The 27364-nt window shown below is 39.5% G+C and overlaps 3 protein-coding genes across 5 annotated transcripts in view; 2 read left to right on the top strand and 1 right to left on the bottom strand.

Annotated features, from left to right (window-relative positions):
* Positions 1-905: 905 nt before the first annotated feature.
* LOC113012266 (gap junction beta-3 protein-like) lies at positions 906-8854 on the bottom strand. The gene is made up of 4 exons (XM_026152365.2): positions 8714-8854; positions 4386-4593; positions 1465-1766; positions 906-1382 (listed from the first exon to the last, which is right to left on the bottom strand). The coding sequence occupies exons 2-4, from the start codon at positions 4554-4556 to the stop codon at positions 1049-1051; spliced, it is 807 nt and encodes a 268-aa protein (XP_026008150.1). The 5' UTR covers positions 4557-4593; positions 8714-8854; the 3' UTR covers positions 906-1048.
* A 5164-nt stretch (positions 8855-14018) lies between these two features.
* On the top strand, positions 14019-22775 carry LOC113012435 (protein tyrosine phosphatase type IVA 2-like). Of its 3 annotated transcripts, none has more exons than XM_026152648.2 (8): positions 14019-14158; positions 14703-14845; positions 16065-16190; positions 18269-18859; positions 18949-19041; positions 20512-20642; positions 21324-21398; positions 21479-22775. In XM_026152648.2, the coding sequence occupies exons 4-8, from the start codon at positions 18764-18766 to the stop codon at positions 21588-21590; spliced, it is 507 nt and encodes a 168-aa protein (XP_026008433.1). In that variant the 5' UTR covers positions 14019-14158; positions 14703-14845; positions 16065-16190; positions 18269-18763; the 3' UTR covers positions 21591-22775. The 3 variants fall into 3 exon arrangements, with proteins under 3 accessions (XP_026008433.1, XP_026008434.1, XP_026008435.1); XM_026152649.2 differs by having other exon boundaries at positions 14093-14272; XM_026152650.2 differs by lacking the exon at positions 14019-14158 and adding an exon at positions 14264-14355.
* A 3457-nt stretch (positions 22776-26232) lies between these two features.
* LOC113011648 (apoptosis-stimulating of p53 protein 1-like) overlaps positions 26233-27364 on the top strand; it is a 56168-nt gene continuing 55036 nt past the window's right edge. The window contains exon 1 of the mRNA XM_026151257.2: positions 26233-26634. Coding sequence (XP_026007042.2) covers positions 26626-26634 — 9 coding nt within the window. The 5' untranslated portion in view covers positions 26233-26625. The remainder of the gene's footprint in view (positions 26635-27364) is intronic.

Below are 27364 nucleotides of genomic sequence, written 5' to 3' on the forward strand. Positions count from 1 at the left end.
AGACCGAAAAGCAGCGCACATTTCGGTGCTTTTTTTTCCCTGAGATGTCATACACTTTGGATTCCAGCCAATCATTTTACCTTTGCGAGCGTAGTAGGCGGGCCCAGGTACGTACGTTCTTTTAGAGCAGAGCTACAGATTAGAAATGCCCAAGGCGAAGCGGTCAAAAGTCTGGCTGTACTTCACAGCAAAAGATGCAAACTCAGCAGCCTGCAACAAGTGCTTGAAGCTGATATTGTGCAAAGGAGGTAACACCTCGAATCTGATGAAACACCTGGCGACGTATAGCATTTTGTTAAAAGCCGAGAAATGCGCCGTATTTGATAGCTTGCTGCAAGAGCTCACACCGAGCACATCTACTGCGGGTGTGGTGCCTGTTATTGGACCCGGAGTTAGCAACATCCCCCAAAAACCCGAAGAGTAGAGTCCTGGCCCCTAGCCCTGCCAGTGTAGCAGAAATGATGACGGATGATGATGCAGCAGCAGCCGTTCTTCTCTGCGTGAGTAGCTTAATGTTGTTCGTGTGTAATTTACGTTGAGTAGGCTAACCACGTTATTACATTAATGCATGTAGGGTGAACTAGCAAACACCGTCGTAGTTACATGCGGCTGTCTTCTTGTTTGATGGCAGATACTCCCTTCACCCTGGCCAAAAAGGCTAAAATGACCAAAGAAAAAGTGGAAAACAGTTAAACATGAGAGGTTTTTGTACAAAGATTGTTTTTTCCATTGTTTAAGCACTGCTTCCAGCCAAGAGTGATACTATAAATCCCCTATAGCTGCAGAAAACTCTAACATTGTTATCTTTTTACAAAAAAAACAGCTGAACATGAGAGGTTTCTGGACCAATTTTGTGTTCTCCATTCTTTAAGCACCGGTTCGAGCACCGTTTAAGCACCGGCACTGTTTCAAAAGTACCAGTTTGGTACTGGTATCGGATAAAACCTAAACAATACCCATCGCTTACAACCCTTTTTGATCAGTTTCAGTAGTCTTATTGGGTACTTTCTGTTCCTGTTGGCGAGCCATGATTGCAGCTTGCAGAATGCTAGAGTACTGTAGTTTTAGCATCCTTCCTCTTGCTTAACTCCAGCTCGCTGTCGGTCACTGTCGGATCTCTCCTGCTTCTGCACTGAGAGCGGGCTGGAGCAATGGTAGTGAGCTCGTGCTGGTCAGCGAAGACGAGCCTCTCGTTCTCATGTCGGATCTTTAATATTTTCATGATGCGCTTGCCGATGAGGTAAATCATTTCGAGGATACACATGAGGATGCAAACCGCACTGGAGATGACCATGAACAGCATGAAGATCTTTTTTTCCGTCGGACGGCTGATAAAGCAGTCAACGGTGTTGGGGCACGGCGACAGCTGACACTTGGACAACCTGACAGAAAAGAGTACAGCAGGTTTTAACGAGTTCAGAACAACACTGGTTCATTTTAATAACAGTAAGTTACCAGCATTACCTGGGCAGGTCATATCCATGATATAACTGAAACAGGATATAGAGAAAAGCTGAGTCAAATCCAGCTTTGAAGATCAAACTCAGCAGATACGTCCACCATAGGCCTCCTCTCTTCTTGCCAGGGTTGGCGTAGAGGTGCGAGCCCTGGTGCAGCTCGACATATTTCCTGTCCTTTCCTTCACGGAGTTTCACGTGAGCCATCACCATCAGAGACGGGCAGGTGACAAAGATGAGCTGCAGCGCCCACAGGCGGATGTGGGAGATGGGGAAGATGTGGTCGTAGCAGACATTGGTACAGCCGGGCTGCAAAACAAAGTCGGGGTCGTAACTCGCTTAAGTAGCTCGTCTCACGTCTCAGATGGAGAAAATCAGCAAGAGCAAAGGATTTTTGCATTAAAGAGAAACTTGGAGAAAAGAAAGTGGCTGTATTTTTATTTTAGAGTACAGCTAATGCAGATGTCATATGATGATAAATACAAACAGAGGGACTGTTGTGGTGTCAGAATGAGAAGCTGATGCAGAAGGTTTTAATGCCTCTGTATGACGCTAAAAACTGACGATGCTTTGAAACCAGTTTCTGCTTTTAGGGCATAAATATAAAACAAAAATAAAGTTTAAGACAAAAGATACAAAAAGAACCAGGTTAGTGAGACATGAAGTATTTTGCTTTTCTTTACTTTTTGCTTGCTTTCATTTATTTGAGAAGATATCCTATAATTATAATATGCTGTACACAATATGCTTTTAATACAAGGCTTTTAATGTAACACCAACACTAATTCAGTCTTACAATCTAATTTGGTAAATACGTGACAAATGAAAGGAAAAGCTCAAATAAACGAGTGACTGCAGAGGCTTTCACCGAAGTGCACAACTGAATTAACATTCAGTCGAGGTTTAAGGCAGGCATTGGAAATGCTGGGTAGGTTCTGTATTGATCGTGAGAGGAGAAGATCCCACTGATTAAATGGAAGACAAATAAATCGCAGCGCACAAAAGCTGCAAAACTGGCTCCTGTTTTAATAGGAACAGTGAGCAAAGGAAGGTTTGCCTTTATGATGCGTGGAAAAGTCATCAATAATCGTTTTGTGGTCACGTTCAGTGGCTGTGATGCTCGTGCATTAGTGTGAACAGTAAGGATAAACAGACCACAAGGTGAAAGTTCATAAACCCGTCCTATTGGTGGCATTTTTCGGCGCACCTGTACTCTGACAGGGAAGGATCAAATCACTACATTAGTGGCGTCCGGTGATTCTTGGAACACAAGAGATGGATTAACAGTATGAAAACGATGTGAGTCATATTTATGAAGTTACATTTGTTTTGTTCACGACCGCCGTTCATGTCGACTGAACTTTTTTACGATCACTTCGTTAGTGTCTTCCTGATGTTCGGTTCAACCGTGTTGTCTCGATGTGATATCTGTCTGTTGTTTTGACTTTCATCGTAGTGTTCGACTGTGTCGTGCTGCACATCACACACAGAGCAACACAGTCAAATGACATAAAGACTACATGCAAAACAGAGCGCTCACAACACGAGACCAAAGAGGTAAAGCTGCACTGACAGACCGAAGTCACTGCTGGGCAATTTTTCATCTTTTAGTTCATATGACAAAGTTTCAGCGTTCTTCATTATATAACAGTTTCAAATTTAGAATAAAAAGTTCTGTATAGAGAAGACTGAAACATTATATCAGAAAGCTGCACTGAATTTATGTAGATCCCAGCCTGCCAACATATTGTGTCTAAGAGGGAATTTCGTCTTTTGCAGTTACCTTTGTTAGAAAAAGTTAGATGCATTCACTGAGTCATAGTACTTTAACAACGTTCTGAAAGAATTAAAAGTTCAACTTATGGGATAATATAATTAAATAAAATTTTGTATCCTTTAAAAAATATGCAGGATTACAGATTTCCTGCTACCGAGAAGGTCAAATACAAGGTCAGTGTAGAGGTGAAATAGAGGCTTCATTAGATTTATGATGATACTTAATATATTTTACATTTCATTAAACTTGGATGAAGAGCAGAGAGGAAGGTTTCTTCAGTCCATTCAGGTAACGGGGTAATTAACCCTGGATCCCTCCCAATATGCAAGGACATGTCAGCGTATGTTTGTGAGTCGTCAGGAGATGAAAGGACAGAAAAAAACAAGTTCGTCCCGAAGACGAAACAGCTAAGAGCGAGCTGAGCGATGCAGTCACAGCTCGATTTGTGTGACCTTAACGTCTCATATGATGGCAAGGTGTGGCCATGGCTCACAGACATGTTCTGCCACTTTGAGATGTGTTGGCTACATCGGTTTCAGAAGCGCTTTGGCTGAACATCAGGATGCTTTGACAGGTAATTAACCATCAGGCACGATGTTTATGTGGGTGGAAAACAACCTTGTATGTGGAAGACTTGGTGAATCAAACCTGAGGAGGAGTGAAGCTGTTCTGGGCTAACATCTTTGTTTTCAGTTAAATTTCTTCACAGAAGCTTTATTATAATCCAAAATGACCCAATTAGACCATCCAAAGGCACTGTATGTGTGAGTAAGTCATTTGGTAGCTGAATCTTTTTCTTTAATCAACTGCTGGTTGGTGATAGTTTTCTGCATCAGTAACCAACACAAATTCAACTTTTGAGGACAGCTGACATTAATTGTCAGCCCATTTTCTTTTCATTTATCTATGCTTTGGACTGTAAAGCACATTCTTTCAAACCAAGACCACAACCACCATCACCACCTCTGAAGTGACTCGGGCAGGTTAACTTTCCAGTTTTAAAAACGTCTCTATATTGAGTGTAAATGTAGAAAATCAGTGGACCAGATTTCCCTGAAGGGCTTATGAACCAGTGCTGTAACATTCTCAACAACTCTTATTTCTCCCTGTCACTGAAAAACATTGGAAGGTGGGGTTAGTGACAGCCTTACCTGTCGGGTGTTACACACAAAGTCTTTGTTTTCGTCACCCCACACCCTCTGAGCTGCCACCACGAACACCAACACTCGGAACACGAACACCATGGACAGCCAAATCCGCCCAAACGCCGTGGAGTACTGATTGACTCCGCTCAGAAGATTCTCCAATCCTGACCAGTTCATCCCTGTCGCTGCTGGACTGGCCTTGGAGATAAATGCTCTGTGAAGAAAAACAAAAATATTAATTACCTTCCCTTAGATTTAGCTTTGCATTCTATTCTTATTCTCAAATTTGGTCTTGCTATCGTTAAGGATCAGCTGCAATGTGGGTCACATAAATACATGTCTGGGCTTGCATGAATTCATTCGTATCAGCCAAACAGGAGAGAGTACACATTTAGAAACACTGTAGGTTTGCACAACAGTACAACTGCTGATTCCCTTTAATGCCCAATAAATCATTATTTAGGCTTATTCATCTTATCTGGATCCTCACTAATGAAACTGCATGCTTCAGTAACTGTAACAAAATGTAAACAGTTAAAATAAAATAAAATAAGGGCCATAAAATGATGAATAAAACAAATCTACCGTTTGTTTGCATTTGCCTACATGTAGAAAAATATGACCACCACAATTTTATGTTAGTTTAAATTAGCTGTGACAGCTGACATCCTCTGAGATTGAAGCATTAAATCTAGGCAAACGTGCCAAAAACCAGCCCCAGAAACAAGTCAGGCCCTGTGGACTTAGTTTAAAAACCCAAATTTGGAGCAGAAACAAGCACACTTAAGGCCAGCTCATTTTATTCTTTTCATAACAAATCTACAGGAGATTAACTTTTGTTTAACGCACCCATTTACAGTGTATACAAGGCTTAAAGTTATGTATTATTGTGGGCGTGGTTCCCTTGGTTGACAGTTGGGTGCCTGCACAAGTGGCTAACGCTCTTTATCTCATTTGTCGTTTGTCATATTGGTGCCTTTTGAAGCTGACAAGTCTGTGTTCCAGTTTTATTGGTTCTAGTATTAGAACAAGTATCTGATTCTGAATGCATGCAGTTGACAGAAGCAGCTTGTTTATGAAGCAAGTGTTAAAGCAATATGGTCACATGTCCTTCAGCAATGTTTTTGGGCTGGTTAGAGCATCTAACCACTTGTTTACCTTACAAAATGTAAATGGAGCACTCAAAGTGATTTATATAACATGCCTCATTCACAAAAGCATTGTTTTTTGCTTTCTAGCTAACATTCACTCACATTCATGTTCCGATCGATGCATCGGAGAATGACTTGGGGTTTGTATCTTGCCCAAGGACATTTTGCATGCAGACTGGAGGAGCAGGGATCAAACCACTAACCATCCAGTAAATCTTTGACCTGCTCTAACTCCTGAAATGCAACCAACACATTTCTTTCTTGCAAAATGGATTATTGCATCTTTCTTAAGGACAAAACAAAGCATCACACACAAATGTGCAGGGAAGCTTGTGAAAATCTTGAATTGTATTAGAGTTATTGTGCTAATGCTTTTTTATTATAGACATTTGAGCTTCTCATATTAGAAAAAGACTCACGCTCTTCTCAGTTTGACTGTGTATGATGTCAGTGGCAGTGGATATACCCAATACGATCGTCACAGACACACTGCTCTGGCATTAAAACCTTAAAGGCAGATGAAATGGCTTGTTTCAGATAGAGGATAAATTCAGAGGCTGCCTTAAGGCTTGGGATAAGCCGAATAAGACTTATTTTGAGCAATGAATCCTCCAAAGTTACTCTACTACGGTCCAAGAATAGAAATATGAAGCTGTAAATAACTGAAGGTGTTTCTTAAATATGTACACATATAATCTGAGCACAACATGACTGTATGTCTGTGTGATTTTAACACCTAGAGAGTCTTTTATTAACACTGTGCTCTTGGATTCTATGTGCTCACAGGTTATCTGTCAGTATCAACTGTCTGCATGTTTGCTGCTGCTGAATGACATTTATCAGTGAACACCCTAATGACATGCACCCCAGCTTATCTACGAGGCTATGGTTTCTGAACACTGTTCAGTGTGTGCAATCAAAGTGAAGTTTTCTGAACTCTCAGAGTTTCCAAAGCTTGCAAAGACAAAAACATGCTTTTGATGCTTTTTGCTACATTTCTGCTTAGATTTTTATGTGCTTCAGGCAAATGTTAAATGCAGAAATATAGGAGAAGAAGCTTAAATGGAAGGCGTGGGTGTATTCTTTCAAAGAGAAAAGGATGAACTTTCAAAGTACTGCAGTCGTTTAGAAGAAGGAAATAAAATCCATATGGTTTCTGTAACACGCACAGGCCTCTGTGGTTTCTGGCACAGTAGAAGGTCAGTCAGTGTTTAGAAAAGAGTTAAATATTTGGAATTTACGAAAGAGCATTGGCTCAGTTTGGAGGAGTTTTCTCTGTTAACACTTTAAACTCCAGATTAACTCCTGCAGCAGAGGCTGTTTATGTTGGGGTCAGTATTTTTGAATTGAAGGCAGTATTCCAGGATGAATTTCCTTTTTTTTAAGACAAATTAAATATTGTTTTAAAAATAAAGAAACTGTTAAATCTTTGTAGAAATGGGGCAAAAAGTATTTTAAGATTCAAACTAAGCAACAAAAAAGTCGATAATACAATGCATGTGTAAATCGTATTGTCATTGGGAGTGTACGGTCGACCTCTGACAAGCACAGACCAGCAAAACGGTGACCCAACTGAGACCATGAACTCAGGTATGGCCATTATTTTGGATGCTCAACACTGCTTACAATCAAACGTTTGACAGGTAAAATGCCACTAAGACACCTTCACCAAAACTTCCAGTTCAACCACTTTAACACCAATGGTTTACTCCTGGTGGATGGGAGTGGCATGCGTGGGAATGCAGGGAATGCAGATGTTCAGAGCAGCAAAGTGGACAGAAACAGGAAATAACAGGAAAAAAACAGCACGAAAAGCACAGACAGTTCTTCAGTGGACATTTTTCACTTGAGCTACTTGTATGTTATCATTTCTGTCGTCTGCACAGTTAGCTGAACGATCAACCACAGCATAAGAGAGCAGCTGACATGCAGCTGGTTGTGACGCTGCCCCCTGGTGGCATTAATCAGTTATAACATGTAGGTGACAATCTGCAAAGCTGTCCATAGGCTCTACGTAAGACCAACACACAGCCATTATTAGCTAAACCATTGCTCTGACTTTTTGAGGGTCCAGTAGGTTTATGACATGTAGAGTAGCCAAATTTCATTCCCAGAGTGAAAACGTTTTTAACTTTTTATGAAATTCTGTTGCTTCTTTTTTCTCCAAAAGGATCATTTCACATTTAATTGTAGCTAAAATGACACAATTTATTTAACAATTGTAAAAAGAAAAAATTGTATTTAAAAATTGTATAACCATTTTTGTTATACAAAATCACTGATATCAGTATTTTAGCTGTGCGGAAGTGAAGAAAGGTTTGAAAGCTTTTTGGGACCTGTTGTGCTGTTGGACAACAGAAGCAGAAAAACATAAATGAGAACAGCTTTGATGGGATTTCAGCTGTATTTAAGTTTATATGAGCACAGAGAAGAGGACAGAAGCAAACAGCTTGTAATGTTAGTCTGTGCTAAGACTAAACTTAAAGGGATTTCCCAATTTTTGTGGGACAATTATTGTTTAATAAAAGGAATCAGTAGTGGTTTCTACTAATGCCACTGTGGACGTGCTTTGTTCATAGCTTGTACAGTCTAGTTTAACAGTAGTGGACTGAGAAGCAGCTGATCGTTGGTGGCGGGCATTCTGACAGTTTGTCAGTGATGCAGGAAAGAACCAAAAGAAATACAAACGAGCCATCCCAGGATCCTCAGCAGCAGTGTTTTGTACCATAGACATATATTTGGTTACAGTCATGTAAGAGACTAAAGCAAAGAGAAAACCTAAAAGACATAAAGGAGGCACTTTAATAGAAACTTTATGTATCATCGGTGGCTACATGGAAAGTTTTTACTGTAATGTGAACCCCGCTCCACCACGCCTCGGTCTTTTTGATGAACCTAGAGTTGACCACCATTTTTTTCCCCTCATATTCTAACACTTAGTCATAACAAAAGGAAATGTTTGTTCCATAGCTGGTTATTATTTTAAATGAGTTTCCCTATTTTTCTAGCATATAAACAACTCGTGTTCACCTTTTGCATTACTTTTAAAAAGAACAAAAACATACTTTAGCTTGGCCAGGGGATAAATGACAGACTCCTGAATACAGTTTCCATGTTTACCGCTCACTCCTGACTTTAGGATACAGTAAAATTATTGAAAACCAAACAGAGAAAGGAACTTACTTGGAAGTGAAACGCCACTTAAACACCCCGTGTGCCGACACCAGCAGGCGAAGACTAAGCACTGAAGGGAAAAGCTACTTTCAGCTTTTCAGCTCCTTTCTTTCCCCTGCTGCCTCTGTCTACTCATTCTTTCCTCAGAACGCCTGCCAAACCAGATTCAGCAGCGACGTCATGACAGACGCACACATGAACATCGGCTGCGTAGACTCCACTCCCTAGAAAACATGTAACCTAACACGTTATAAATAAGTAAAGCAACAGACACAAATTCTTCATTGAGAAGGAAGACAGAACATCCAGCTATGTCAAACAGAAAGCCTGGTGTGTGTGTGTGTGTGTGTGTGTGTGTGTGTGTGTGTGTGTGTGTGTGTGTGTGTGTGTGTGTGTGTGTGTGTGTGTGTGTGTGTGTGTGTGTGTGTGTGTTTGGGGGTTGAAGAGAGTAACTAAGAGAGAAAACGCCACACCCTGAATGCGGACAGCTTGTGGAAACTAATGCAAATATCCTCAGATGGCAAACAGCTTAGCAGAATCATAGTATATCAAACAGGGTTGGGAGCAGATTGCAGCAGTTTATCTCAACCTGTTTAATGATTGTGACACACAGTAGATTAACAGAAATCAGCCTGGATCTTTGATCTGGATAAACCTTTCAAGTTTGTGTAACCATGTGCGATAGGTGGCTAATCAAAACAGTTTACAGTATAGGAAAAGCCTGCTTTTTGCCCGTCTCATCCTCCAGTGTGATTTTCCATAATAAGTGTTAACTTTCTGTTCGGTCTGTCTGTGAAGGTTCTCAGTCATCGAGGTCATTATAATCTTAGCTTGGGAAGATAAGCGTCTGGACTTCTTTAAGTTTCTTGAATTGGTGGAAAGACACTCCCATAGGGCTTAAATATGAGACTCTCCACCAAGCTTCTCGGATGAGAGGTGAAATGTCTTCAAGAAACTTAAAGAAGTCCAGATGCTTTTCTTTCCAAGCTCCTTAAATTTCTGGTGTGACACTGGCATTTGTAATTTCATTCCTATAGCACATTGCATTACATGCAAACTCAGTGTGCTTAATAATAAAAACATAAAAACAGTTTGCATTTTCTGCCTGCCTCTGTTATCAGAGTACAAGCAACAGGGAACCCATATTCACTGCAGGTTTTCTCCATGTTGAACAAACCAAACAAAGATTTGGACTAAGGGTAAAATAAATTTTCTCAGAACAGAACAAAAATCTGTTTTTCAGCCCTGAAATTTCCATGTGGATATCCTCTTTATTTAAGACATTGTGAGGGCTGGAAAAGGTACGCTTCTTGAAAAAGGTCCCAAATTTTAGTGCAACCCTGTGTAGGTACTGTATTTTGGAAAAATAGTATATTGTATTACTTATGCTGAGATTACCAGAGTGAAATCGATTCTGAGGGGATTGAGTCGAAACCTTTTTCCAATTTGACAGATTTTATATGAAATAACCTGCATACAAAACAAATAGCAGGACATTTAGGTTTGGGGAAAAAAATGTTGTTGTTTTTTTTAACAGAGGAAGTTAAAATACATGTTTTTCTCTAATAAGTTATTTTAAAGGTAAAAAAAAAAAACTGTGTGCATGATCACATGTTTATTTATGGTTTTGTCTGAATACTGGTTTTCTGCAGGCCAGTTGATAGGTGGAAGGCTTCATGATAGCATAGGTGGCATAAAATCATATAAATTTGATGTTGTTGTTGTGAAATTAAAATAATGTGATGTTTCGATGCAAAGGGGGGGTGAGGTGGCACCAATGCTTCACAGCAAGGAGGTCCCAGGTTTGAATCCAGTCTGGGGGTTTTCAACTTGCAGTCCAGCTTCCTCCCATAGTCCAAAGGCCTGCTTTGGGTTAAGTTATTGGGCTATTCTGAACTGGTCATAGATGTGAATGCTTGTTTGTTTCTATGTGTTAGCCCAGTGTCAGATTGGTGATCTGTCCACGGTGTACCCTGCCTTTTGCCCCATGTCAGCTGAATGGATGGACGCTTTTGTAAGGTGTTACAGGTGCAGACATGCTAAGGCTGGGTAATTTTAGCCTATTGTCAGTGATTGTTATGCAACAATGATTTCATAATACAGATAAGAACCCCCAGAGACCTGAGACCTGCAAAATTTACCTGTTTGGCAAGTTTGGCTGCTCAACTCTGGATCATGTAGGAAGAATTCACAGTAAGATCATGGTAACACTCATGTATTATAATGAACTGTATTCCAGTTAAATCCAGATGTGAATTTAAGTCCATACATACACAGTCTTAAACACTCAAGCCCTATCATTTGTCAAAGACCACATAGTACAAAATTATCTTAATAGAGCATTTTGGTCTGAGACTACTGGCTTATATCTAAAAGGCAGAGCCTTCAGACTTTCTAAGCTTATAATTAGGGCTGATCAGGTGAGTCTGAACCAACCCTGGGGGTTGGGGACTGGGGCTGCAGGATCGGCTTCCAATGATGCACTGAGCCTTTCTCTTCCTCTCTTTTCCTGATGTACTTATATGCTACTACTGCATGCCATCACTCTGTCGGTTGAGTTTTGTCCTCGTTGTGTTCATAGCCTACCTGCCATTAACTCTTTCCTTCTTTCTTTCTCCTGACCACCCAGTCAGTTGACGCAGATGGCTGCACCTCCCTGAGCATGGTTCTACTGAAAGTCATTTCTTCTTAGAAAGGTCTTCCTTCCCAGCATCGCCAAATGGGGACGTTTGATTGCTCTGTGATCTGGTTTTTAGCCTTACAATATAAAGTACCAATTTACCTGAACTAAGTTAAAATTTGTTATGTATTGTTTTGTATAAGACACAATGTTGAGGTAGAAAGGTGTCAGTTGTGAGGAAACACAGTGGAATGTGAATGGAAAAGTATGGATGGATGGAGGGAGAAGCATGCATGCATACAGTATCACTAACAGAAGAAAAGCAGGATTTGCTTCTGAACAAAAATCCACTTTTTACCTTCAGTTTTCTTGGCAAATGTGAGTCTGTTATCCAACAATAGTCCTAAGGACAAAAATCATCTGTTTCAGTTTTATAATCCCACTGTTAAGTCATCTGACTGTTAGGGCTAGATGCCCCGCAGATATGGAGAATGGTGATTTATGACAACTTTTCAGCATCTATTGGAGACCATAGACATACCCTAAGGAGTCAAAATCTATAGAAAGGGACATATGATGATGATGATGACGATGGTGAAGTACTTGCTCAGAGTGGTCATCTGATTGTTGAAATTCTCTCTGTATTATTGTAGCATCTTCCCCCACATTCCCACGCACACCCACTAAAAACAGACCTGCAATAGACACGTATTTATTATCAGTGAATAATAAGTCTGACCATATTGAGCCCACACACACTGATAACAACACAGCAGTAGAAATGATGACGCTGGCACAGTTTAACGTGGAGCTGGAGTCTGTTTACACACCGCGAAGAGCAAAGAGGCGGAGCTGTTACTGAGACAGTGAGCTCAGGTAGAGTGAAAAAAACAGCAGCTGTTCCTGTGATCACCATTAAAACCTTTACTGGGAAAAGGCTAGTGGAGTCCTTTGTCAAAGCACCTGATCAACAAACTGACACGACCAAAAGCAAACGCTGTAGCTGCTCCATCCACCGCTGCTCCGTTTGTTTTACACAGTCAAAATCTGCAGTAAGAGTCCAGAAGTTGTATTAAAATATGCAGATGAAATGTTATTCATACAGCGTGCTGAATGCTGACAATAGCCGTCCTGTTTTATATGCAGCAAACAGGGGTGAGTATAAAGGGGGGCATTGGGTGTCCTAGACCTTATTAATTTCAAGGCTTTTGTAAGATTTTTAACACTGTAAGTGAAATAATATCAAATATTGTGTTAATTAAAATCCATTAATATTTAAAAATATAGAAATAAGATTTTTTCCACAAGCCAATAAAAATATAAATGGGCTATTAAACTCTGGTCCACTGACCTGATGGTTGTTAGGTTGGACACTGAATTATTATTAATATCTACACTAACATAGCATCTGTTTTCAGCAGCACTTGCTTCCTATTAAAGTCAGAAAGCCTTCCAAGAAGACAGAGTAAAGGTGCATTTCTATGCCTTAGTTTAGTTTGCATATATATCTTATTTTATTTGTGACTTTTGACTGTGCTTGAGATTATTTATACATTTTACAATTTAAGAAAATGTTTTCTTTTAAAAAAAAATCAAATTTATTATGACATGTACATACAATCAAAGGGGTTTAGTTGTTTTTTGTGTTTTTTTGACAGATGTTATATGTAGTTAAACGTGAAAACATTGCAATTTCTAAAATGGAAAACAACGAGCAGTTCATTTTGAAAGACCTGTGTTTTTTCTCCTTTGAATGTTTATGATTGCTCATTAATAAGACAAAAATATTTCTTGTTGGATTACTCAGTGAATTGATGGAATAATCTATCGATTCATCGTTCACTAAAATAATTGCTAGCTACATCCCTAGTCTTTCCCCTACAATATAAAGCGACTCGAGGTGACTGTTGATGGCCTATGTGACAAAATACACCAAAAAAACAAAACACCAAAACAAAAAACATTCACTTATCCTTTGGCTTTTAAAAGTTGACATACCTCAGCTGTTCAGGCTCAGGTTACTTTTTTGTATCAGTGGGTAGATTTAGTCTGTAATACATGATCATCCCTTTGTAGATGATAAGCATAGGAAAACATACTGAAGAAATAAATATTAAACAATCTACATTTGGTTATGTGGGATATTAAAGCTACAATTTGTTCATCTAAGCCATGAGCTAACTCCTATATATTTGTACTGTGTTGCTCTGCACAGGAGGAAACTTAAATTAAATATGCAAAAAGAGCAAGTCGTCAAATAAAATCAAACCAGTTAGCCATTATAATGGTCTGTAATTAATGGTCTGTAATGTAATTGAGTTTGTGTTTCTTATGGATAAATATCCAAAGGTAAAGGAGGACGAGAAAATGGAAACTTGTTTCTAACAATTAAATGAATTAATAAAAAAATTGCAGAGAGAGGGAAGTTGAAATTTTGAGTTCTTTCAAATTGTTGACTTACTGACTATTTCTAAATTTCAAGATACATCAGATACAACACATTTTTTCCTAATTCACAAGGTGGTCAAATTGGAAATGAGAACATTTCTTCAAACACAACAGGTGCTGTTCAGTTTTGAGTAAGTGATTATCATTAAATTAAGCAAAACTCATATAAAACAACATAGTGTCATTGAGTTTGCGAATAATGGTCTTTCTTTTCATTTTTTTAAACCGGAACATGGGTCTTCAGCAGTTTTATTTTGGAAAGACGGTGACCGGTAGTCATCATGTCCTACGTTGCTAACTTGACGTTTTTTTTGCAACATGTCTCCCTCGCAGGCTCTCGTCCATTATTAGAAGCTTCTGGATATTTTGTGAAACTGCTTCGTTTTGTAAGTGCTTTTGTTCACGCTGGGCGTTTCAAATCTACGCTATAGCCGTCGCTATTGTCCGGCTAATGTTTCGTTTGCTAGCAAGGTCACTGTACTCGCTGTTATTGAAAGCCGGTGAGCGTTTTAGCCTGCTTTTTATTCTGCTTGTTGACCTGGTTTCTAACTGACCTGTCTTGCGGAGCATTTAATGACAGAAGGTGCTGTTGTTTAGTCCAGTAAGACAGTTTATAAATAATATGCTGACATTTTCTCTTAATCTGCGTGTGTCATAATCGCTCTATGTGTGCCTTAAAAAAACAAAAAAGCCAGCTGGCTTCTCGGTAATTTAACTGTAACTGCCGTGTAGATTAATTTTAAACATGGATGCTCTCGTACAGGTATTTAAGTGATTAGCCTAGTTAAGTGTCATGCTTCCCGGTTTATTTTTCGTTTTTTTTTTAAAAGTCATATTGCGTTTGGTTATTGGAATATCAACATATAAGCTAAAACGCAGCAGCTGAAGTCATCGATAAATATCGACGTGTTTTCTTCTTATTCGCTGCAGGTTAGCACTAAGCTAACGGGCCGTTAGTCAGCCAGGACCCAGAAAAACAGCAGCAGCATCATCATCAATGGTGTGTCTACATCCCGGAGCCGTCACATTTTCCTGTGTCCGCTCAATGAACCATCTCCTCAGCTCTCATCACGGTGAGTATATCACCACGCCGCAGTTCGTGTTGGACTCGGGTAACCATATTTCCAGATAAATTACATCTGGGATAAGTTTAGGGCCGGCTAGAAACATTATGTGGGCAGCTTGGAGAAGGTAAGGACGGGAGATTAGCGCATCCAGCTGGTAACCTGTTTGTCTCTGTTCGTGTGCTGGTATCTCTGACATGAACGTCAGAATGATCTCTGACAGAGGTAAACAGAATAAACAACTTGGTTAGGCTAATATTAGATACACATCTGTGTTTTAGGTTTGCGGTTTTACAGGCTGAATCATTTGTTCTCTGTAAGAGTAACACAGATGTACCATGAGATTTTGGGTCAGGTAGGAAGGTCAGACCAAGACAGCTACACCACTGAGTATTTCATATATCATTATTTGTCATCCCAAACTATTATCCAGATATCAGCTATCATGCACAGGTAGCTTTATTAGCTTTATTAGGTAGTCAATAAGCTTTATTTATGTCATTAAGATTGTTATGACTATGTTAAGACTACAGCTCTGTCTATAATCCTTCAGTATTCACAGTGGCAGTTCACCTATCAGTCTGCTTGATCATATGAAGGATAAATATCCTGTATTTTCTTTCCCAGCCTTCTAAATAGAAAAGGAAGCTACATTTTTTTTCTGTACTTTTATGAGGTTGAAGGAAAACTCCCAAAAGTGCCTTAGTTCTAGACTTTTCTCTACAGGAGCACAACTAAATTCTCTAAGGTTTTCACACAAATGAATTGATATATTTTACTATATTTGGTAGTTAAATTCTCAGATATACTGGAATAGAGTTTGCAAAAAGTTCAAAACATAACCAAGCTGAATAGGAGATGCTACGTGAACTCGGTGGGCTCGGGGTTTATCCATCTGCTTGTAAAACTTGTAAAACACAGCAAGAATATCTTGATGCACTAAGGAAATGCCAAACTGTAAAAACACTCAAGACCGAGATCGCAGATTTCACTCTAGTGTTTGCATGGTTGTGTGTTCTCTCTTTGTTTTTTTTCAGTTGCTCCTCTGTCTCGTATCTTTGCTGGGTTTTAGTAGGGATGAGTCTATGTATCACTTTATTCTTTTATGAGCCACGTGTTTTTTGTGTTCACTTTTATAAACCATTAAATGGTTACAGGAGGACAAAGGGTGAAAATGTTGTGCACTCTGGTCTCATGACTTCATCTCTTCTTCATGTCTCGCTCTCAGGCTGCACATGTATGGCGTTGGCGAGGCTTGGAGGGGAGTTTTGCCAAGCCCAGCACCTGCTGCTTATTGTGGACAAGTGAAAAGGAGACGTCAGCTAGGCACACTCACTGCCATTCACGCACACAGGTGAGTGATAAAGGCAGGTGGTGCCTTCATTTGAAACTTTGAGGATAAAGTCTAGTCCTTGATGTGTTATCTCTACAGCATCAAAAGCTTTACTTCTACTGCCTGGCACCCATGGCTCCATTTTTGTACTTTTGTTAATCGTACCATATTAAAGCTTAAAGTCTTCACTTCAGTCTTAGAGTCCACTGTGGTGAAGATCGTCATGCAAATTCTTTATAAAAATGACTACTAACCATGATTTAAGGAATGCTTATTTTTTAAAACCAGTAAGTTTCTCCTGAAGGTGAAAGGGAATCAGCTGCATGCACAGCATGAATTCATACGCAATCCCTTCCTGAACTCGATGTCCCAATTTTAAAAAAAAAAGCTGTTATGCAGCCAGAGCATGAAAAATAACTTGGTTCAATGTCAATAAAATACATAATTATCACACAGTAAAACAGTTCAGAAAGGTAAAAAAATGTCACTCAAAAAGGGGCTCAGTTAAACAGGATACAATGAATAACCTGTTTATGTTACAATAAGGAGCTTAACTATAAATGATGAGGTGGTAAAGATTTTCTGTATCCGTCTGTGTGGCAGTGGAGCTGAAACGACTTTGAGTGTTCAGCTGCATGTCCAGTAAAATGTGAACAGGACAGTCAAGCTAACTATCCACATCCGTTTACCACAGCCACAGTCCCATCAGCTGATGTAGGAATCCAATCAGTGCGTTGATTCAGATAACAGTCGCAAATTCCTTCAGTGAGCGATACGGACGCGTTCCATCAGCTGGCAGTTCAGTATTTGCAGTAACATGGCTGGGATTGCACTGCAGAGATTACCATCTCTGTTTGTTTCCAAATGGGGCGATCGTGGCTCAAGAGTTGGGAATTTGCCTTGTAATCGGAAGGTTGCCGGTTCGAGCCCCGGCTTGGACAGTCTCGGTCGTTGTGTCCTTGGGCAAGACACTTCACCCGTTGCCTACTGGTGGTGGTCAGAGGGCCCGGTGGCGCCAGTGTCCGGCAGTCTGTCACTGCGCCCCAGGGTGGCTGTGGCTACAATGTAGCTTGCCATCACCAGTGTGTGAGTGAATGGGTGGATGATAGGGGTGGGGGAAAAAATCGATACTGTGTAGTATCGTGATACTTTGTTTGCTAATAATGTATCGATACAGGGACAGCAGAAATCGATATTTTGTTACAAAAAAAGTTTTTGTAGACTGGAACTCTGACTTCAGAGCATGTTGATCCTTTTTCTGAGCAAGAATCCTGACATTGCTTGACTGTCCAAATGTGTTTAACTTGTTTTTTGGCAGCAATAAACATGACAGTTTACTTCTTTTAATTTAAGACATGTTTTATTTTAATTAAGTTTAAAACTTTTTATTTAATGTAAAATTATATTTTGTTTTAATTTACTTTCAAATTCTTCAGTTGCTGAATGGGCTGCATAGTTTTCATATTGCATAGTTCAGAATAGCTATAATTGTACCAGATGGTTGCATTCAGTTAAGTTGGACTAGACTGTAATACAAACCGTTCAGTTTGTCAACAATAAAACTGAAATGAGAGAAAGACTGAGTGTGAGACTTTGATATTAGATAAAATGAATATTGATAAAGTTTGCCTTTATGTACAGAATCTGAATATCGCAAAATATTTTAAGAAATTGCAATAATATCGTATCGTGGGATGTATGGTGATTCCCACCTCTAGTGGATGACTGGGGTCCTTAGGGACTAGCAAAGCGCTATACAAATACAGGCCATTTACCATCTCTGTTTGTCTCAAAAGTCCTGATATCACAGAAAATTCACTAGTAGACACATAAAAACTTGAATTTATAGAGACTTTAAAAACCATTTCATCACAGTAAAGCAGAATATATATATATATATATATATATATATATATATATATATATATATATATATATATATATATATATATATATATATATATATATATATATATATATATATAAACATCTTATTTAGATGAGAATTACATTTAAAGTTTACCAGTAAATAAAAAGTCACAGCAAAGCTTTTTTGTTTTAAAGTGACCTAAAATGGCCGACCCTTCCTGTCCTCATAGGTCCCTACTGCCATCCCGTTCAACCCTTATGAAGAAGAGCCACCCTGCAGTCTGTGAGCTGTCTCGGAGAGAGGGGCAAGCATTGGTTTCAGCCTGGGAGTTTCCTCTCTGCTCTTCTTCTTTCCAGCTTTTCCTCTCCTCCTCCTCTTCTTCTTCTGCTGTGATTTGTACAAGTCTTCTCTGAATGGGCTAATAGAGTTGAAAGAAAAAGAGTTTAACTCTTGCCAAGCCAATTTTACTTTTACTTTATTGCCAAGGCAATTTACTTTTCTATTTCTCGACCAAAATTTTGTATTTTCGTGAGATTGATTTAGTAACATTCACTAAAAAACACAATTGTTTTTCTTTAAGTGGGAAGATTTTGTTTGTTTGTTTGTTTGCATTTTGTTTTTAACACTCAGAAGGGTTTTTCCTCAGACTCTGTTACTCCACTCTTTGAAGCACAGTACTTTCCAGACTTTTATTCTTTATTAATAAGCTTCTCTGGGTATAAAAATGAACCGGCCAGCTCCAGTGGAGATCTCCTATGACTGTCTGAGATTCCTCATCACGCACAATCCCACCAATGCACAACTCGGACGGTTTATAGAGGTAACACGTGTTTAAGATCTCTGCACATTTTCTCCTTTGGAAGACACAGAAGCAGGGTGTTGTGTTAAAATGTGTGATTTGATGTGTAGGATCTGAAAGCATTCGGAGTAAATACCTTAGTGCGAGTGTGCGCTGCCACGTATGACAAGACACCGGTGGAACAAGAAGGCATCCAGGTTCTGGTAGGTGATGCGTAGCAAACAGTACTTAGGCGGCTGTAAATAATCACAAGAGCAGTTTGTGAAGAGAGAGTCACACGTTGAGTTTAATGCAGCTACTGTCATTAATAGATTACGCCAGCTTCCAGTACCAAAGTCTAAAAACACACAGAACCTAAATCAAACAATAGAGTGAACGTCAACCACAAAGGGAGGAGTAAGAACATGATCTGCAGGGTAGTTAAAGGATTAATGAGCTGAAAGAAGAAAATTAACCTTCAGGTGAATGAGTTATGCATTTCACTGTCCTGCTGTGATATTTTCCGTGAATCCATGAATCTGTTCTCCCTCTTATCTGGTTCAGGTCATAGTTGAGTTGGAGTCTATCCCAGCAGATTACGAGTTTTTCAGTCTATTTTTCTACAGCTTTTAATGGTTTTTTACATGTACTGGTGTGAAGAGAGTTATGGAAAGGTGTGGGTTTATATATATTTTTTAATATTATAGACTTTGATTTTATTATAATGTCCCACTTCTCATCACTGCATCCTGATGTTTTCTGGTGAAATGTGGCTAGACCAGTACTGAAAGATATCCTAAAGAACCTGTTCTTTGACACCTAAGCAGCCAGAGCAGACGTACAAACTGCAGATTGTGCAAAGATGGATGTAGCCGTGCTCAACAGCTTTAAAAAATATTACAGTTTCCTAAGTTGGTATAATGTTCTGTTCAGTATGATGTAAAATGTGTGACCGAGGGCATAAACTCAGCAGGAAGGTTTTTATTGAGGTGTCAGTGAGTTCAGTCTCTTTTTTTTTTTTTTTTTTTTTTTTAAATTCTCCAGCATCTACTGGCCCCTTCTGGCCATACAACAAAGAATGAAAGTGTTAGGCTCTTCTACCTTGGCTTCACTTTTCAGACCCTGTTTATGTTAGTTTACTTTAGTCTTACATCACAGCGTTTACAGCTTTAGCTGGTTTGCAAAGCTCATTCTTAGTTGGGTCTTTAAAGCACAAGAAAATCAATGTGTTATATCTCGCTTACAAGACCCAAGACATACCTGATGATTTCAGGTATATTTGTACAATGTTTGCAGTTCAGTTACCCAAATACTTAAAGTCTTGTGCTGAACACAGTTTCAGAATGTTTTTAAAAAACATAACTAATAGCATAACATTTTGGAATATCTGTAATAAATAATGATAAACAATTTAAATAGAATATTTAAACACAAATTATTTTTTAAAGAGAAAAATCATTTGTGTGTAAATGAATCCAATACAAAAAACCCCACTTGGTCATTTTAGTAGCTAAAGCAGCTTGGTTTTCAGACACAGCACATTATCCTCACATACACTATAGAACTATAATTATAGAAACGTCTCGTGCATTAAGGATGGTCACTAAAATAATTTAGAGGTATTTTAAAAACCTATGAACGCTGACTGGTCTGCAGTAAAACTGAGCTCAAGTTAATGCTTTACTCTTTTTCAGGATTGGCCATTTGATGATGGATCCGCCCCCCCAGACCAGGTGGTCGATGATTGGCTGAGCCTTCTGCAGACAAAGTTTCGAGACGAGCCTGGCTCCTGTGTGGCTGTGCACTGTGTAGCTGGATTGGGACGGTCAGTATGAAGCTGACACGTGATTTATTCTGATGTTTAGTACACAATAATTTTATATACAGCACAATGTGTTGTGCGTGTTTTCAGCTGCGTTTACTCTTCAGGTTTTGTTTGGTTAGTGTGTGTCTGCTTGATCTTTCCTACTTCTAAGCCTTAAACAGACAGCAGCCACTGTGCTCACACTTCAAGATAGTAGTTCCTATTTTGGTAATGAGCATAATATAAACAGTCAGTTTAACACACTTTAAGGATGACTGCAATAAAGTGACAGCTGACAAAAGCATTCATTTTGCTCTCGCTGTGGTAGTTTCAGTTATTTCCCACAAAAAACCTGCCAAGTAAGTCATACAGGTGTCAAATAAATCAGAGCTCTGGAAACCTTTACAACTGGCTGGCTTGTACTTGTGTGTAAGTTGGAGCCTAAATATATGGCAGTGTTTTTTAGCTGCAGGCTGCCCTTGGTGACTCAAAGCTCCAAATTGTCCGTCAGTAGTTGTCTTAGCTGCGAAGGCTACAAGTGTAGGCTCTTAAAAGTTACTGAGTTGAATTCTCTTGGAGGCAAATGATTAAACTAGGAAAATATCACCCCCAACAAATGCAACTGAGTCACCTGTTATAGTCTACCACCAGTCACATACAGGGGTTAAAGTTTAACTAAGGCTTCCTCTTGTTTGTCCTCAGAGCGCCCGTGTTGGTGGCTCTGGCTCTAATTGAATGTGGGATGGAATACGAGGATGCGGTGCACCTAATAAGACAGTAAGCTTTGATTCTGCTGCTCCTCCTTTTCTTGCATTGTATTTCGGAAACTGAGCCTAATGTCTCCTCCATTTTGCCAGGAAGCGCCGTGGAGCTTTAAATGCCAAGCAGCTGCATTACCTGGAGAACTACAAGCCTAAACTGTGTCTGCGCTCCAAAGATGCCAACGGGCAAAGCTGCTGTGTACAGTAGGACTCTTTGCAAAAAGAAAGTGGAGGTTTTAAAGTTTTTATTTCCGTTTCTTTGGTTTCAAACCTCCCCTGAACATGTAGCAAAAACCCACAAATACTTAAACAGAGATTTAAAAGCTTGTTTGTCTGTAATGTAAAAATAAAAAACCCCAATAAGATGTGATGAATAATGCAGCTGGCAGTGTGTTTGACAGTGTTCTATAGTCTGCAGCTTGATATTTGCTCTAAGCTAAATGCTGAATAAATAGAGGCTTGTTGGTTTATTGCACATCAATCCACACAGTGACTGAGAGTGATTTATTTATGAGTCTGTGCTCACTGATCAAATCAATGTCCTGCAACCAGAATGCCAGAAGAATTCAGTTTGAAAACACACAATATTTAAGATGAAAACATATGATGACATGTGTTCTCAGTGTGATGCAAATGTTAGATTATCTACTTTCCTTTTATGTCCCAAATCAGTCATAAGCTTCTGTAGAATAAACTTGTGTTGGCTATAAATATTTGGCGCTGACCTCCATGGAAGTGGACTAACATGTGGAAGAACAGTTGTTAACAAAGGAACATGTAAAGGCTTTGGTAGATTATCCTAGTAACTGACAAGCATTAAGAACATAATTAAAATCGTCCAAATATTCACATTTCTTCCACTGCATCATACACGTTTGTGGGCCAGTAAACAGTATGGGGTATTAATCTACCCGCTAACACTAAAGCGTGGATAATCTGCTCGATGAAAATCTGAGATCCACTCTCGGGTCCATTCAGACGCATTAATGTTCACTATTAGACGTTAGGGGATAAGTTAGCAACACAATCAGATGATTTTAGAGCCAAAGTTCTTCTCATCTCTCTGATCAACAGGATAATCTCCCAAATACTTTATGTGTTCCTGTTGCAACAACCATGTAACGGCACTGTGGAGCCACAGTGGCTGCCACTGCAACATTACTGGCCATAGTTCTCATCCATCTCTGGCTCCACTTAGCTCTTCGGTCAGTGTTTGTAAGATGTATCTGGTCTTTGTGCCATTATTTTCTTATAGATTTTATTTTATTTGTTCCTTCCTGTACCCTGTATCTGTTTGTATCTGTTATTTATTGTTTCTTTGTGAGATGTTTGTCTGATGGATGGGGGGAAAAAAATCTTAGTCTTGGAAAATTAAAGTGTTTAGTAATCTTAACTGTTGGTTTTTGTATGTTTTGATGCAAAATGAGGCAATTTTGGCAGTCCCAGTGTTATTGTGACTTAAGAAAATACATTTTTTAAATTGTCTTTGGTATCAATTGATAAATTTGACAAATATTTAGAGTGATAGCCACATAAAGGAAACTGTAATCAGACCAAATTATCCGGGGGGATGCTGTGGTCCTGATCATTTCAGCCACACGTATTTTTTTTGTTTGTTTTTGGCACAAATATATTTAAGTTTAATTAAATAAACCCTTGATCAAAATGATATGCAGAAAATCCCTGCATTGTACGGGTTTAAAAATTTCAGACGTATTAATAATTTATCCTCACAAAGCTCTGGCCATCTTCCGCATCAGCTCAGCGGTTGGACTGTTACCCATCCCTGATTTCTGTGAACTCGCCATTGCACAAAGCGAGCCGGCCTTCGGCTGTGGTGGTGCTTGTCTGAGTGGAATCGCAGCATCACGTGGACCCTGTGGATGGCTGAAGGTTGATTGGTTTTATTGACTGACCTACAAAAAGAAAAACATGCACAGGAACTGACCTTGAACTGACGAGCTGCAGCTGATTGATAATAATCCACCAACCGTGAGGGCCGATTTATTAGGTACAGTTTACTAGTGACTACTGGGACTTTGACCTTCAGGACTGCCTCAATTCTTCATGCTCCAAATATGCTCTGTGGGACTGAGATTTGGTGACAGTGGGAGCCATTAGAGTACAGTCTTAAGAACTGTACTCTAATGGCTCTGTACTCAGTTGGTATGAACACTCTCAAGTGTGCTCATAAAGTGGGACGTGGGAGGGATCCATGCTTTCATGTTGTTTGTCTTAAACAACATGAAAGCATGGATCCTACAATTTGAACACTGGAGCTGTGGTGGTTCTCGCGTGCCTGGAGCGCTGGGACCCTCTGCTCGCACCGGGGTGGGCGGCCTTTACCAGGGTTGACTGCCTGTCTCCTCTGGGACTACCACTCCTTGGTGTGGGCGCCCCATCTGGGACCTCCCTCCTCCTGATGGGATGAGCGCGCAGAGACGTGTGGCCTTGCGTCTTTAGTACTCTTGGGGGCTGCGGATGGCCCAGTTCTCCCGGACCCATCTCTTCCTGCCTCTGGCTCCTGGGGGACGCTATTACAGCTTCCCACCTTCATTCCCAAGTATGTTTCATAACAAATACACACTCACACTCTGTCTCTTTCTGTCTCTCACACACACGCACACACTCTGCCTGTCCTAGCTTAGACATTGTCATACTGTGTACCACATATAATGTGGTACAAGAGGAGCCTATAGAGAATTTATAGAGCTAATCTTGGAAAAGCAAAATATGTTTGGCTCAGATCATAATTCTGATTGCAAAAGCTGCCAGACAGGATTTAAAAAACATAAATAAATAAAAATAATTAAGTAATTTTCACTGAGATTTAAAAGAAAAACCACAAGCTGCACTTTGTAAACCTTCAAATGCATTTAAAGCTTTGAACATGAAGGTAATTTCTGTTTACAAGTGATTGACCACATCACAGTAATAACAGGTTTTAGTTGATAAAGGCCTACAGCGTGTCAGAGGAAGCATTTCAATGAACTTAGGGCAGTAATTTAGTCGTTTATGACTTTAAAATGAGCATCATGGCTCATTGAGGACATAAATACATACACGGGCAGACAAATCGTCCTTGGCAGCAGAGGACAGCTCTGTGATAATCTGCTGAATTTATGGCAGCTGAGCATCTCTAAGCTCAGTGTAAGCTATATAAACTCTGTGTGCGAGTCCACGGCGTCCTATGTCGTCGTTTTTCCTTCTTCCCGTTTAATTTTGAAAGGGGATGGGAAATTTAAGACGGATCTTGGATTGAAAAAAAATATCTTGCCCAACAATTCTGCTGTTATAAAAAATTACAATTTTGCAAAACTGTAAAGTTTATTCAATATTTTAATTGATGCTGTAAAACTGTTTACCTAAATATTTTTTTTTTTTTTGGTTAGGTCTGCAGAATGAGCTTAAAGAATCTCAGCTTTCAGACTTAGCAATTGAGACTCTTTATTCTGTATCCATGTACTCTCTTTCAAAGGACCAGGAAAACTGACTCCCGAGGTGTATAATGGACATGTTATTTCTTACATTAATTAATTAAACAGTCTGGCTTCTCTTCCAAGCGGGGCATCTGGTATTTTGATGTTGAACCGACACCAAAGTGTGATCAAAGGAGAAATGTGAAACCAGCCATCGTTGGGCTGCAGCAACAAGAGCCACCAAGTCAGCGGTTTGACTAAAAGTGGCTACATGTGCACAGAAGATGGCTCTAGTGGATGATCGCAGGATCCTTTCCATGACTGAAAAATCAATAAATAACCCTTTTCAGAGCAACCAAGCTAGAACACTCTTCAGGTGGCAGGCATATCTTGATGCACACCTACTGTGAAGATGAAAGAAAACACAAGCGATTCATCAGCCGCAAGAGCAGAAAAAGAAATGGAGCCAGAAGTTCTTTTAATGGTTGAAAATCAGATTAAGATGAAATCAGAGAGAAGAAATTAAATAAAAGGCCAAAAGATCTGAAGCCTACATCACTTTCTGTCAGACAGGCATGGTTTCTGGGTCTACATGTCAACTGAATCCTGATTGGTTCATTTTAAATCCAGGTTTCTGCCATATTTCTGCTCTCAGCTAGAAAACTTTACGCTATATGCCATAGTACATATATCTGCAAATTTACTCGTATAGTTCCATCTCAGACTCAACTTTGAAGTGTTGAGCCCATCACACATTTTATAGCGTAAACATGAAGAAGTAAATAATTTTGTTTTGACTAATAAAGCAGAGACATTGTAAGAAAGAGATAAACCTTTTAAAGGCTTATTTTATGGCAGAAACCTAGAATACCTAAGCTTAAAACAAAAAATTTAATTTGACTGGTGGTTCTTTACATGCAGTTTTAATGTTCTGGTGATCACTAAAATTAAAGTTAGAAAATACTTTACAATACCTTCCCAAACAAGCGTTTCTTATAATGATGACACTGGCTTTGAGAAGTATTTTTACTTCAGTTCAAGTTAAAGCTCAGCTAAACCAGCTATAACAGTATTTTACGGTTTAATGTGAGTACTTTTAAGTACCACAGTGCTTCATTCAGCACTGTACGTTCAGTGGAAATACAGGCACTGAAAAGTCCGAGTCACCGTGAATATACCTCCACATATTCTGCGTAGTTAGGCGAGTTTGCAGGAACAAGGCAGAAGGCACTCTGTAGTGTGAAACTTTTTTTGTTGCTCATGAGGCCGACAGAGGGCGCTCGCACTCAGAAATCAGATGAATTAACGCAAAATGATATGAAGCTTTACTTTAACGATTGTTCAGCCACCGATTTTTACTACAGGACTACTAGAAGAGGAGGAAGAGGAGGAGGAGAGCAGGGGTCAGATGGGAGGGATGATCAGGACGGCGACCCAGTTCACCCCGCAAACCAAACCGGACGACCGCCCACAGCTGATCAAAGGATGCAATTAGTGAGATTTTAAGGGTGATTCAAGTTTATAAAAACATCCAGCTGCATTTCCCCCTGGAGAGAGAGAGAGAGAGAGAGAGAGGGAGGAAGGAAGGAAGGAAGAGGGAGGGACTGAGGAGTAGAGAGGAGCTGGAGTTTTAGGTTTCCCAAGCATCTGGATGTCTGGCAGGGAGAGACGAAAAAAGGAAAAGGGCTCGGATTTATGGAAAACTGTCCCGAAGCAAAGGTAAAAGGCAGAAAAAGCACGCGCAGAGGGGAGAGAAGAGGAAAATAAGGAGGAGAAAGTTGTTTTTCCAGCGGGACGGGTGCAGCATCGCGGCGAGCAGCAGGAATGTTACCGGTGAGTTTTCATTCATGAAAGGTTCCAGGAGTTTATGGATATGCAACTTCTGAACTGAAGAGTCGAGCTGAGGCAGCAGCCTGGAGCCTACAGCTTCAAACACACGTCAGACCCTTAGAAATAAGCTCATTTCACTCCTGCAATCTATGTCTGGATGAGGGTATAGTTTGTTTCAGTTCATTTATTAATTAAACATTTTTTAAACGTACTGTGTGCATTAATTTAAATGTGCCAAACCTCAATATAAATGCATGCTGAGCTTTCACTTGCTTGTGCAAGTGCAACTACTGATAGGCAGGATAAGGATAAGATAAGATAGGCTGGGATTGAATTTATTTATTCTAAAAGTTTGGAATTTCCTGTAACACAGCTGCCAAAATATTAAATACCGGTACTACTTCTAACAAAATAGTTGAAATAAGGCAGTAATAGGTCATTAAGGTATTGATACCTAATAGAAAAAAAGAAATCAGATTCAGTGGGTTAAAGGCTAAAAAAATAAAAAATAATAAAAATATATAAATAAATATATATAATATATAATAAATATATAAAGCTATGTAAAAAGTTTTATTTCAATGCAACAAAGTGGCTCAATAGTTGGACTCAATAAAACTGTAGTTTTCTAATACATGAGAAGCTCAGCATGTAAAGTGCTGTGACAGTCCAATTTTTACCCTTGTTTTCCACTTAACTGTTTAATTTTCAAGAGCGGCACGAACTTGGAAAC

Source organism: Astatotilapia calliptera, chromosome 19, assembly GCF_964374335.1.
Source record: "Astatotilapia calliptera chromosome 19, fAstCal68.1, whole genome shotgun sequence".
Taxonomy (NCBI): Eukaryota; Metazoa; Chordata; class Actinopteri; order Cichliformes; family Cichlidae; genus Astatotilapia; species Astatotilapia calliptera.